Source organism: Nylanderia fulva, unplaced genomic scaffold (genome assembly GCF_048542155.1).
Source record: "Nylanderia fulva isolate GAGA-0341 unplaced genomic scaffold, ASM4854215v1 Scaffold204, whole genome shotgun sequence".
NCBI classification, from domain to species: domain Eukaryota; kingdom Metazoa; phylum Arthropoda; class Insecta; order Hymenoptera; family Formicidae; genus Nylanderia; species Nylanderia fulva.
In genome coordinates, this window is record NW_028190269.1 from 165353 (window position 1) to 176326 (window position 10974).

The 10974-nt window shown below is 42.5% G+C and overlaps 1 protein-coding gene across 1 annotated transcript; it reads right to left on the reverse strand.

Moving 5' to 3' along the window:
* Nucleotides 1-1814: 1814 nt before the first annotated feature.
* LOC114940755 (toll-interacting protein B-like) lies at nt 1815-2761 on the reverse strand. Its single transcript, XM_085482450.1, has 4 exons — nt 2689-2761; nt 2381-2609; nt 1994-2162; nt 1815-1925 (listed from the first exon to the last, which is right to left on the reverse strand). Exons 1-4 carry the CDS (start codon nt 2759-2761, stop codon nt 1815-1817), a joined length of 582 nt encoding a protein of 193 aa, XP_085338576.1.
* Nucleotides 2762-10974: the final 8213 nt, after the last annotated feature.

Below are 10974 nucleotides of genomic sequence, written 5' to 3' on the forward strand. Positions count from 1 at the left end.
TTGTTACACAATTTCCGGAGCACTCTCGCACCACACCTTTCCACTTGCCGCCATCTTTCCTTTCTTCTCTCAGGTGCATATATTCACTCATTTTATTTAACAATATATTTTTTAAAATTATTTTACACTTGCATATACATATACATATACATATATACAATATTATATATAATACAAATATAATTATCTTATCTATATATGTATTATGTTGCTTTTATGTAAATATATGTTGCCACATTATATTTTTTTGTTCATTTTATTTTAAGTAAATTATATATTATATTAATTTTTATAACATTTTTACAATTAATAATATTTTATAAGTATAATATATTTATATATATTGATAGATTTCTTTATATATATAGATTTTATGTATTTTAAGGTTAATTAATTACTATTGTTCATTTTTCCAAATTTTTATATATTTTTAGCTTTTTCTAATATATTAACAATTTATTTGTAGTAATTTTCATTCAGTTTAGATTAGTTTATCGTAATAGTAAGGCCGGCGTCCCAGGAGCGGATTACGCGGAAGCGGAATCAGCGGATTGCCAATCATGGAATCGTTCCGATGGAGCTCATCGATAAGTTCTATCGGAACGATTCCGTGATTGGCGATCCGCTGGTTCCGCTTCCGCATAATCCGCTCCATGGGACGCCGGCCTGAGTGTGACAGAACGGAAAATAAAGGATGAAAAGAGAGAGAAGTTCAGATGGCAATACTGGGCAACTTAACTATTTCGCACATGCGCACTCTGTTTTGGCCCTCACTAACATCAAAAGTGTCGACAGAGAGTTGCGCTACTGTATATACTGTGGTTTTGCTATCAGAATTATTAGAATATTTAAATTGAACGCTCCCCTGTCCGAACTTGGCGTTTCTGAGCAGGAAAAGACGTTGCAAGCTTTAAAAGAACCAACAACGCAAACTGTTGATCCGCTAGATGGGTTTTTAGCACGGTTGGGAGAAGGTATGCAAAGGTTGCCATATTGCTAGAGAGCTCGCTTCGAAATACGATTTTTGACATTGCTCGGTGAAGCAGAAGATCTTTGTGGTATCAATATTGACTAAAAGATTTTAATTTTTATTTTGCTAAGCTGGATGCAGTGATTTTTGACACGTCTCGCATTTCTTGATATTCTTTGTAATGATCCATGCGTAGCTCTAAGTTAACATTGTTAAGAAAGTTCGTTACATTTTTTATTTTAAAATTAAATATGAATTAGTTTATTTAGACACATTACGCTTATATTGATAAAAAAAAGTTGGATATTTTAATATGTGTACATACGATATGTGTGCATTTGCGAGAAGATGAGTGAAAATTGCAACAATGTAAAACAGTGTGCATTTGCGAGAAGATGAGTGAAAATTGCAACAATGTAAAACAGTGTGCATTTGCGAGAAGATGAGTTAAAATTGAAACAATGTAAAACAGTATTTTGTGATCTATGTGATAATCTAAGAATGTTGAGATAATATCTCGGTTAAACAAATTCAGGTTTAAAATCTTGTACATAGAATTATAACTTGATATAACTATAACTTGCATATAACTATAATTTACATGTACAATGACAATGATTCGTTACATTTTTTATTTTAAAGTTAAATATGAATTAGTTTATTTACACATATTACGCTTATATGTATAATGTACAATGTACAATTCATGTATTTTTACAACCAGTAACAAATATGTAACAATTCATGTATTTTTACAACCAGTAACAAATATGGAGAACATGTAGAATACAATTTTGTAGAACATACGATAAAGTGACATATGGCAAACTGTAAAAATTGAGACTTATTCACACATTTGAAGTAACGAATTAATTGTAACATCTTTTTTATCATGATTAGCATCATATACCGATTTGATAACTTCTTTGTCAATGTTTGGAAACATTTCTGCAATCTGTAAAATATGATTACAATTATGTGAACATAACAAAAAGAACATTTATTGATATATGTATTAAATACCTGCTTCAATTCGATCTCAGCATTTGGCAAAGAACTTGGTGCAACTGTTGGTGTAGCAACAGCTGGAGGTGGTATATAAACATTTAGCGGGGCATACGGCACGCCGAACATCGGCGTTGCAGAAGGAACCATCATTATCGAGAAACTCATGTATGGGTGACACTTATTCTACAACAGATTAGCTTTTAATGAAAAAAAAAAAACAATAAAATTTCTGAAGATAAAATAATTCTTTAACTATAGTAAATATCATAAACATGCAGACTACAATGGTAGTTAAATTCTACATTTAAATAACTATATAATTTAGGACAATCTGTAATTTTTTAAACATAAAAAATGATATAAACATAATTAATAAGGTAAATAATATTCATTGTTTGTATCGTGTAACTAAAAACTAAATTGATTATGCCTTCCTGATTTTCTCCCTGTTTTCCACTAAGCATATACCAATCTTCGTGCGTCTCTCCCTTTTGAAAAACTTGCGGCGGAATTTCTATGTGACCCCATGCAATCAATTCATCCATCATGAAGGAACACTCATCATAAATTTCTATGAATATTTGAATAACTCCAGGTGATAAGAGGTTACAATAAGATAAATATTGAAACACTTATACATACAATATATATGATGTTATAGCCCGAAAGGCTATAATTATAAGTTTAACGGATATAAAATATAGAATTACTACACTTTCCGCGTGGAGACCGCTGATACAGCAGCGGGCCGGAAACCGCAAAGACGCAAGCTAAGAGCTTCATCTTTCGAACAGCTTTTAGCTCAAAATCTAGCCGCGTAAGAAAAAACTATGCACCAATCGGGGTGCCTGTCGCCAGGCACTCTTTCCAAACGAAATAACGAAAAACCGAGTTCACGTAAGAACTCGGGAGTGAACAGAGAGCGAGTTCAATTAGACCAACCAACCGAGTCACATCAAAGATAACTCCCGACTCGCAATCAGACGAGCCGTTAAGAAGACTAACGTCGAAGACTAACGTTCGAATAAATCTAGAGTCGCGTCAAACGAGCGGAAAAGAGAAACGAAGTTACCAGACGTTTAGAAATAACTATACGCTGAGTCTTGTTAAGTTTGTATACTAATATATATTGAATAAAGAAACGGAATTCTACATCTAACAAGACTATAATCTACGGAGAAACCCCGACGATTCGGAAGTCCACTTCCCAATCCGGCGACATCCCTTCTGTGTCTCACCCGAGGCACATCAATTTTGGTGGCAGCGGTGGGATTGCCGGAGATCGCCGAGGTTCCCTCACAAGGCGAAGACTTGTAAAAACACAAAATTTTATAAAAGGTGTTAGACGGGCACGTCAGTAACACTGACGGGAACAAACAGAAACCACGACAAGAACAAGAGAAAGAGAGAGCGGACAACATAAGCAGTGTAACGAGTGATAAGCAGCAGAGAATCGAAAAGAATCGCCGACGTCCAAGGACAACGCCGACCTACGACCACTTCACGGGCAGCGCATCATCACGAGCGACGACCCGCCGTATCTATCACCAACACGGAGCAGCCGTTATCAGCCCACGAGTGATCAAGTTGCAGCAGTAGCAGCCGACCCGTATAGAGCGTAACGATGCGAGCCGTAATACTGTAAGTCCGAATTTTATTAATTGCGTGGATGTTGGAGGGACTCGAAACCCCTCAGCAACCGATAGCGAATAAATCGTGGCTGTTTAGTGACTCAGTCGAGCAGACAATAAAGGCATTGCCACTGACTTTAGAAATTCTCGAAACGGTGCAAATAAAATTAGAAGCACATTACTCGAGCGAAAGCGACTCAGAATTATTTACTCACGGGAAAACCAAACGCGAATTTCCGTTTGATATTTTTGATGAAAGCTTATTTGAAAAAGGAGAAATCGACGTCGATAAAGAATTAAGAAAAGAAATTAAAGTACGCGTAAGTCAAACTTCTAGTAACGTGTCGCAACGCGGAGAATTCTCGCTTACGTCCTATGACAGCAGTATTTTTGATTCGAGCGAATATCAAAACATGTTGCGAACACCGCCGAACGGTGTTATGGATGTGTCCGAGGGTGCCATCGACCGCGAGATTGACCGTCTTCACGATATAATAACTCGTGACAATAATCAACTCGTGGAAGTTGATGTACATACACCACCCACTAATCGCGATATAGGAACCGATAACCCTCGCGATATTAGGCGATACACAGATGGACGCGTTGCAGAAGCCGAGGTGCGAAACACTTAATTATAGGGAGGCAGGAATAGAAAACCCTATGCTACGCGAAATAATGAGAGGCATGCGAGAGTTACGTAGGGAAATGCTCACCGAAATAAATATATTGCGCGAACAGATTCGTAATTCTAACGCATACGCTGACGAACGGTGTCAGATTCGCCGGGATACACACTCACGTACACTCGAGGGAGAAACGCGATATCCAGAGTACGACAATAAAAGATATGACTTTATGTACGGACGGACGGAGAATGACGTTAGACACCGACAAGGCCCTCATGAGTATTTTATTTCATTAAAAGAAGCACGACAAATGATTCCGGAATTTAACGGTACAACACAGACTACAAGAATTTTTAAGCGCATGCACTTATGCTATGAAAAATATACATCCTGCTAACAAGAGAGAGTGGGAGCTATTTATTGTGTACAAAATTAAAGGGCAAGGCAATGTTAGATTTCCAAACGCGAGACATATAGACGTATGACGAACTCAAGCAACAATTGGAACTTTCGTATCAGAGTAGGCGAAGCACTACGCACTTGTAGATAGAGTTTAATTCTCTAAAGCAACAGGCAAATGAAGGCGCGCAAGCTTTCGGAACGCGCGTTGACACTTTAGCTATGGAATTATACGAATCCATGACGGAGGGAGAAGATCACTTCTCCATCGAAAAGCGGATTATTCTAAGTACCATATAAAAACAAGCCTTGCAAAATTTCCAAATAGGACTACGCGACGAAATACAATTGCTCATTCGTTCTCGAAATTACCGAACGCTACAGGAACCCATAACTGCCGCAACCGCCGAAGAAAAGGTAAAGGGCACAACCGCATCGCGATCAAGTTACTATTCAAGTCGAAATCGATATGATCAAGCGCCGTTGCGACCATCAAAAAACGCCGTGCAGTGCTATAAATGCGGAAAATCGAGACACTATGAACGAGAATGTCGCAGCAGCAAGTACTTGCTCCCTAAACCGGAAGGACCCTTTTGTGCGAATACCGTCGAAAAATTTTTCAACTATTGCAAGAAGCGTGGGCATAACCGCGACGAGTGCTAGATTTTAAATGGACGGCCAAAAACGACATCAAGCCACGATAAAACAAACGATAATAAAAAATCGCGTAACGTTAATGTAACCGAAAGTCGTAAGAAGCCGAAAACGAGAAAAGGTGATATTGATTTCGAGCAAAACAGCGACGAGGACGAGCGACACGAGGAAAAGAATAAGACGACACGCGCACGGGAATATCAGGTAACGCACGTGCGTTCGACGTTTCGCGAGAAGGCAAGCTTGAACTTGATAACCCTACCGATACGAGAAGTAAAAACCGGCAAGATTAATATGCTTTACGATTCCGGTGCTACTGTTTCTCTAATAAAAGTCAAACAATTAAAAGGCGAAACCGAAATTTATAAAGATAAAATTACTTTGATTGGCATAACCGGGCACAAGGAGCGAACAATAGGAAAATTTTTCGCGACCATCGATCTGGACGACCGAAAAATCAAACACGCGGTCTACGTCTTGAAAGACGATTTCCCGATGGAATATGATGGGATAATAGGAATAGATTTCTTGCAAAAACAAAAAGTTTCTTGCAATTATAGGAAACAGGAGCTGCAAATAGGAAACGCTGTAATAAAATTGCGCCCGTATAATAAGATTCTATTAAAACCGCGTAGTGAAACTATTGTACAAGCTACAACAAATTGTAACAAAACAGGCGTGATAAAAGCTGAACAACCCGCGCCAGGAATTTTTATCGGACCCCCCCGTTGATCGCCACCTTGTCGTGGTGGGGGGGCTCACCCTTCGCAAGGGAATAGCCTTGCGAGGGGTGCTAAGAGCGATCAGTACCTCTTGTAGAGGTACAACAGGCCTGGTGGGGCCTCAGGGCTTCGGCTCGCCACCCTTGGAAGGCCACCAAGTAAAAAAACCAAAAACTTAAACATGATGGGACGCCATAAAAAGCGTAAACGTACCGGCCCAGGGGAATCGGATGCCCCAGGGCCCGGCGGGGAGGGGGGTACAGTCCCGGCTTCCGCCCCGTCGTCAACGAGCGACGGGCTGAAGGCAGAGGAAGGAGCGAGACCTGGGGCTCCAATGGAGTGGAGCCCCAGACCTCGGACGGCGAGAGACTGGCGGCGTTGCTGCCAGGTCTCGAGTGGAGAGACATTGCCCCGTATTGGGAGTACGCTGATGCTGAGACCCCCAATGCGGAGCAATTTTATAGATCCCTCGACATCCTGGAGAGGGTGAAGTCGGGGATCGGGCAGTTTGTGGGAGGCATCGACCTCCTACTGAAGAGGAAGGACACGGACTCGGTGAGGGATCAGGTGAAGCGCTTCACCAGGTTCGTGTAGGGCTGGGCGCAGGATCAGGCGTATATAGTCGCTGACTTAACGCGCCGTGAATGCGCCCGGCTTGAGAGATGTGCCGAAAAGGGCGTTGGCACGGGCCCTGATACCGGAAAAAAGTTCCGGGATCGGGGTATACAGACAGGGGCGCCCCCTGACCCCGGAAAGGGATCCCGGGATCAGGGGGTGCAGACGGATGGGGCCCCTGGCCCCGGGGGGGGACTTCGGGACCAGGGGACACAAACGGAGGAGGCCGAGGTGATGGAGATCGAGGCCCCAGAACCGGTGGCGGTGGGGGACAGGCTGGAGGAAATATCCTCCATACTGGCTGCCACCGCGGACCGGGTGGGGCTGGTCGAGAGACGCCTCGGCGAGCTAATGGAGGGGAGAAAAGGTCAGTGGGACCCTAAAGGAGGGGATCAACACCGTTGCCACCGGGGAGTAGGTAAGGGTGGTGAGGGGAACGAGGGGAAGGAGGAGGAGGGGAGACAAATTCACCAATGGTGGGGGGAGGACGACCACTTGTGGTGAGGAGAAGAAGGGGAAAGGCGTCAACAGCGACGGTGGGCCGACGGTCGCAAACGCCATGGGGGCCGCGAGGTGTTATCGGTGCCTATTCCCGGGGCATGCTTGGCGCCGATGCACCTCGCGGGTGGACAGGGGTAGCCGCTGCTACCGCTGCGGCTCCCCTGCCCACAAGGCGGCGGAGTGCCGATCCGGCCCGAGATGTCCACTATGCGTGGACTTTCTCCGGCCGGCTCGGCAGCATCATAGGCTTGGGAAGCGGGGGTGCCTTGCGGCACCATCTGCGGGGCCTAAGGGTGGGGGTCTACCTCCCTCTTCCCCGTCGTCGGTGGTCATGGCTAAGGCTGCGATCGCGGGCGGCGGCGGGGATCGGGGGAGGGGGACCCGTAAAACCCCGGCGTCGTCAGACGCCGGGTGAGGGTGTCGGGGGGGACATGGGGACGCTTAGGCGTCCCTCCCCTCCTCCACAACCTTCGAGAGGGAGGGGCCTCCCTGGCTGCGGGCGAACTCTGACTCCTAAGGGAAAGAGGGAGGCCGCAGTCGGAGGGACCTAGGGAGGGGGGGCCACGTATCCCCTGCAGGCGGACTTGTCCTTCCGCATGGGTGCCTGGCCCCCTCTCACAGACGGGACGTGACGCGTGGGGCCCTCTTACCGGGAGCCATAAGGCACCGGTGGGAGGGCAACACCGTCCACGGAAGGGGGTTTCTCTCCTTTTGAGAGGGACCCCCTGATGAGGGCTTCCTCAGTGACCGCCGAACCGGACCACCCTCTTGGGGGTCCGGGGGTTGCGACACTAAGGGGGCAAGGGGCGATGGCTCGAGCGGGAGTTCTCGAACCATGGCTCCGCCCCTCAAACTCTTTGAGAGGGCGTGGGGTCGATGTCGCCCTGCGCCGCAACCGCGAAGAACCCGTACAATGACGGGGGGGAGGGTGTCGCCTTCCGCGGCATCCTCTCAAGGAGGGATAAGGCGGGGGGGCGGCTAGACGGCATGGGATTCCAGCATCCTGACCGTCCCCTGTATAACGCCCGTGAAGGACATCCTCTGGGGTTTTAGTGCGGTAGGTCCTGTCCCGGCTTTCCGGCTCGCCGATCCCGACTCTCCGGCCCGCTACGGCGGACCGGCCAGGCGGGGCAGGGAGTCCCACATAACCCCCGCCTCTACCCGGAGGCGGATGATACCATGAGGTTTCCCCAGAGTTACAAAAAATATACACATTTCGTTACTGATCATTATTTTTAAGGACGTTTCGTAGTCAAAGGGCCAAAGGGCTACAATAAAAAACAGCGCTAAGTATTTTTTGTACACCACATTTTTTTTACTTTTATTTTTTAATTTAAATGTAAAATTTTTATTTATTTTTAAATTTTTTAATTTTCTAAATTTAATTTTTTGTGCCTTATATTACCTTTTTTGAATATACGTTTAAATATAATATATTTGAATTAAATAATTATTTATAGATAAATAATTTATTTTATTATATATATCTATTTATCTAAATATTTTATAACAATATATAATAACTTTACAATGTATATACATTCCAGTTTAAATTAATTACATAGTTATTGTTGTTATTTAAATATAAAGATAAATAAATATATATATATATATATTTTACTGAATTTATTTTGTTATTGTATATATTATAAACGTTTTAAAATAAAGCAATAATTATACATTTGTATCATTATAGGTAATTTATCTAAATATTATATATTATGTTGTCACTTACTTAGTGCAACTTTTCGATTTGACTACTTTTTGATGCTAATATTTTAACCTTTTTTCTCGTATTATTAATATAATTATTGAGCGCAATTTTTTATTTTCTTTACAGTTAAGTTTCATGAAAACTTTACCACCCACGAAATCGCCGTAATGAAAAACAATATGCGAATCGACAGATTTAGCTGCGAAATTTACACCAGCGACAATATTTTGCATTCTCGAGTAAATACCCATGAGTACTTGAGATCTCATAACCGTAATTGATTTATTGTTTTCGTCGATATCGATAAATCTGATTATTCCTTCATTATCGCGTATATGTAAAAAACTACACGGAAACTGAATCTCCGTGAGCGCTACTTCCCAACGCCCGTGCAATTCTATACGTTGGGGTAATTCAGTGGTGAAACACGTGGTTGTATTTTCCGGGAAGTAACGCATGCTACTGTTGATCGGGAGAATCATATAAAATTTATCCTTCTTCATTTTTTTTAATTCAAAGATCTTAAACTCGAAGCGGGTATCCAAGAGTTGAATTTTGAGGGATATCCTTGCAAACTAACTAGCAATTGTTTATTGTTACCGCGATTCCTGCTTTTTATTACCCGCTCGACGATAAATTCTTCCCCTTGCAAATCTTTATTGACCGGAGTTAATTCTTGTTCGTAAAATATGCCGTCTATATTCTCACCCGCTAAATCGCTTAATTCGTATACGCGAGGTTTTCTCCATTCGAGAACGCGGTGAATTCGAAATATTTCCTCGCTCCATTTTGCTTCGTATCTTTTTTCAAAGACTACTTTGCTACTTTTGCCCTACTGACACGCACGAGATCTCCCTGATTGTATTTAGCCTTTTGTTTATCGCTGTGCTTCTTTTTTTTCTTCTCGATGTTGTCGTTGTCGTCGTCGTCATTGACTTTCCATCGCCGATTCATATTTTCACGCGCGATACGGGTATTTTCCTGCGTGACGGCAGCGGGTTACATTTTAATAGAGGTATGTCGGGTATGATTGTAAGCGTAAACGATATTCTGTAAAACATCGATGTAACGTCGCGTATTTTTATGAGTAAAATAACGCCACATCCGTTCCTTGAGTGTCCTATTAAAACGTTCAACTACAGCTGCTTTAACATCGAGATTACGCGCCACGCGAAAACAAATGTCTTTTTCTTTCAAGAACTTTTGTACAGGCTGAGCTATAAATTTTTTACCTTTATCCGTCTGCAGGTAGACGCTCTTTGTTTCTCAAAAGAATACGTTGGAAGGCTTTTGTCACGCAGGTAGCTGTTTTGTCACGTAATGATTCTACCCAAACAAACTTACTAAGAACATTGATAATAACCAGTAAGTAAGAATATCCGTCATTATAACTCTTGAGATTACGAATATCGATTAAATCTGCTTGCCATAAATCGTCGATATTTGACACGTTATAATGTAAACGTGGAAATTTTCGACGCATCGGACGATGTAGCGTATATGCATCCTGAGATTTAAGCCATTCGACGACATCGTTACGCGTAAAATTCGGTTTAGCAGCTCGAGATAAATTCTCCGTTGCGGAATAACCAGCGTAATGCGAAGGAACGTAATATAATTTTTCGAGTTCCATTATTATAATTTGCGCCAATGAAACAAACCCTTCTTTTTCTCAGGCGAAGAATTCCCGTCACTTAATGTTTTATTATTGTCACTGTCGTCAGTGACGGATAAATACACTAATTGTGAGTCTTCTTTGGTCTTGTCTAACTTTCGTCTGAACGATCTTGAATGCGCGAGCGGAGTTAGTAAGTATACTAGAAGAGTTCTAGATCAGGGGCAATAAGGAGGGGTGAGGGGCGGGGGGAAATTGGGGGCGAGAAGGGTGACGCGGGGGAGGGGGTTTTATCAGCAGATAACCTTATCTTATCAGCTCAGGTTACCTGATAAGGGGATTATGTTACCTGATATGTTTATAAACAAGATAAGCGGATATCTATTACAAGATAAGATAAGCGGATATCTAAATTTTCATAAACAAGATAAGATAAGCGGCATTTTTGAGCGATATTTAAGTTTTCATAAACAAGATAAGATAAGCGGATATCTAAGTTTTCATAAACAAGTTAAG

What these genes read in the sequence shown, in the direction of transcription:
- LOC114940755 (XM_085482450.1), bottom strand. Translation starts at nt 2,761, where the DNA reads ATGAAGCTCTTAGCTTGCGTCTTTGCGGTTTCCGGCCCGCTGCTGTAT. An exon ending in GTCTCCACGCGGAAAGTGTA is followed by an intron (nt 2,610 to 2,688) that starts GTAATTCTATAT and finishes TGTATGTATAAG; the next exon opens with TGTTTCAATATTTATCTTAT. An exon ending in AATTTAGTTTTTAGTTACAC is followed by an intron (nt 2,163 to 2,380) that starts GATACAAACAAT and finishes TAATCTGTTGTA; the next exon opens with GAATAAGTGTCACCCATACA.